Genomic DNA, 2,500 nt, shown 5'->3' with positions numbered 1-2,500 from the left:
GTTAGGTCTATTAGCTCACTCTCTCAGATCAGCTGCACTCGGCCCGAGTGGGTTCAGTAAAAATACTCACTCTGGCATCGCCGTTGGTGGGTCTGGGGGGCCCGTGGCTGAAGGCCTGTGCGGGGTCTTTGTGGTACACCTTCAGGCAGGAGTGGTCTGTGATGTTCCTGTAAGGGGAAGAGACGTGCAGAGGTAAGAAGGCTGCCCAGGCATCCCCGTCGGACAGTGGCCTGCCCCGCCTGGCTCTCCCGAGCACTCCAGCCAGGGGCTGGTACCCTGACATGGGCGGCTCATATAACGTCCATCTCCTGTTGTACGACATCGTGTCCGAAATAGGACTCAGATGTGGAAGATAATAATATCCTGTAATCCCATTGCAACCTGTGGCCGTTACCACTACTACGAATGGCTGCCTCGCCGTGTCTCTTTCTCGGGTTGTGTTGGCGTTCCCTCCTGTGCCGACCTACGCGAGTCACGGGACGGCTTTTACAGCCCTGATAAAAATGGAGAATTAGTCACAAAGTACACATGGCCACAGGGCAACACTGGATAGATAGGAGCGAGACGGCAAACAGTTACGCAAAAAGAAAAGGCTTTATATAGTTTAGCTACGCCATCTAGTAATAATAGTAAAAAGAAAAACATTAAAAAGAAAAACAAGTAGCAAAACTCTTCCACCATACAGACACTAGTCTAACTTTGATTGCATTATTGTATTTAGAACTTAATACGAGTCAGAAACAAGGAAAACTCATGTGGATAATGCATGCGTTTGCGCACGTGCCTGTATGTGGGGGTGGGGGTGTGTGTGTGTTTGCTGTCATTGTGCCATTGTACACTGTAGCTGTCACTGTACTTCCACACCATCAGAGACAGACATGGACTGTCTGCACTGGCATGAGCCGCCTGGAGCTCAATGGCGATATATTAATAGTTCTGCCTTTAAGAAAATACAAACATATACAACTCCACCACGAAGCAAAGACAATGAACAGTATAACTATATGAGAAATAGAGATTACAGTACTGTATGCCAATTGCACACCACGGTGAATACATGATTACAGAAAAAGTCACTTAATCCATAAAACGTTTTTGTCAGCACAAAAAGTAGATTTTGTTTATTCATACTATTGATGTATCGCAAAATAACTTAAATATATTTACATGTGTACACAGGAATCAACAAGTAATGTACTTTGACATGGACTAGTAAAATAACACTCTTCCCTATACTGCAGGGAATCTCGCAAATATTTAACTTTTAACAACCGTAGTCATTATAAATGTGAAATGAATCAATATTGAGCAACTGCATGGCCCACTTCTCACAAGTTTTTGGTTGTATTAAATAGGTGAACTATGGGTCGCTTTCAGATAAGCTGTCATTAATCTTCAGCACTCCACTTCCTCCTCCAAACTATGTAAGCAACTAATAAGCAACGTTCATAAGTCAAGTCAAATCAAGTGAAGTCACGTCGTCGTTATTTATATAGCACTTTTAAAAACAACAGCAGCTGACACAAAGTGCTTTACCATCAAGGATGACCAGCAACCACATGATAGTTATATAAAATCAAGTTAAAAACAAGAAACTCACAGTAAACTGATCAATCAAAAAAATAATTAGCCTTTAAAGACAAATACTGTAGCAAAACATTTAATTAAAATGCATGTAGTGGAAAAATGGACATAAACCATGGGTCATCCTCAAACAGTAAAAAGCAAGTCTCTTGCACACCTACAAAGGCGACAGGTGCGTAGGAGAAGACCAAACGAGGGCCCAACGCACACAGTCTTCACTGTTTGACAGTGTGTGGGAGCATCCTCAAACAGAACTAAAAGCAAGGGAGAAGAGGTAGGTCTTTCGATTTAAAAAAAATGTCTATAGTAAGCTGGCTGCAGCAACTGTACAGGGAATCCACGTCCCATGTAGGGCATGGCGACGGCGAAACGTGCCGACACAGTCCATTTAAGCGCAAGGTAAGAGGCATGTGCAGTTTGTTTTGATAAAAACCTACAGGCTTTCGCTCTCCATTTCCAAAGGACTTTTTACCCTATAAAGAACAGCATGGAGGAAAAGGGAGAAGCAGACCTTTCCTGGCCTATGTCACTTCCTGTGCAGAGAGAGCTAAGGCAGGAAGGACCTCGGGAGGGGAAAGAGGAAGGCTGCTTTGTAGACCAAGAGGATCTTGGGAGGGGAGTTTTAACAATATGTTGGGAGGGTGAACCTTGGATGACCTTATCAAACAGCGACTGGGAAAAGTGCACTTCCTTGTTCCCCAGTATTTTATCCCCGTCACGTCACGGTCACTCTATGTCTGACATGTAGTCTCTCAACTCAAGCCAGACCACTATTCCACAATCTCTGAATGCTATAGTATAGAGTCTGGAACTACGCCTCCTGAAAAAGCCGTGAACGGAAGCTGTCATCTGTTCGCCATTTCCGTTCGCCAACATATATTTAAAAATATTGTTTGGACTTTCCATTTCTGCCAAG

General features: G+C 43.7%; 1 protein-coding gene across 12 annotated transcripts in view; it reads right to left on the bottom strand.

Moving 5' to 3' along the window:
- The window catches only part of kiaa1217 (KIAA1217 ortholog), a 165,732-nt gene that overhangs the window by 36,663 nt on the left and 126,569 nt on the right, over positions 1-2,500 (bottom strand). For all 12 annotated transcript variants that reach the window (XM_080417701.1, XM_080417695.1, XM_080417697.1 and 9 more), the window contains one exon: positions 71-167. In XM_080417701.1, the coding sequence (XP_080273827.1) occupies positions 71-167 (97 nt within the window). The remainder of the gene's footprint in view (positions 1-70; positions 168-2,500) is intronic.

The sequence above is a fragment of the Gymnoscopelus braueri genome (assembly GCF_963280865.1).
Source record: "Gymnoscopelus braueri genome assembly, chromosome: 21".
NCBI classification, from domain to species: domain Eukaryota; kingdom Metazoa; phylum Chordata; class Actinopteri; order Myctophiformes; family Myctophidae; genus Gymnoscopelus; species Gymnoscopelus braueri.
Note: the sequence above shows the minus strand (reverse complement) of the source record. Positions and strands in the feature narration are given on the sequence as shown.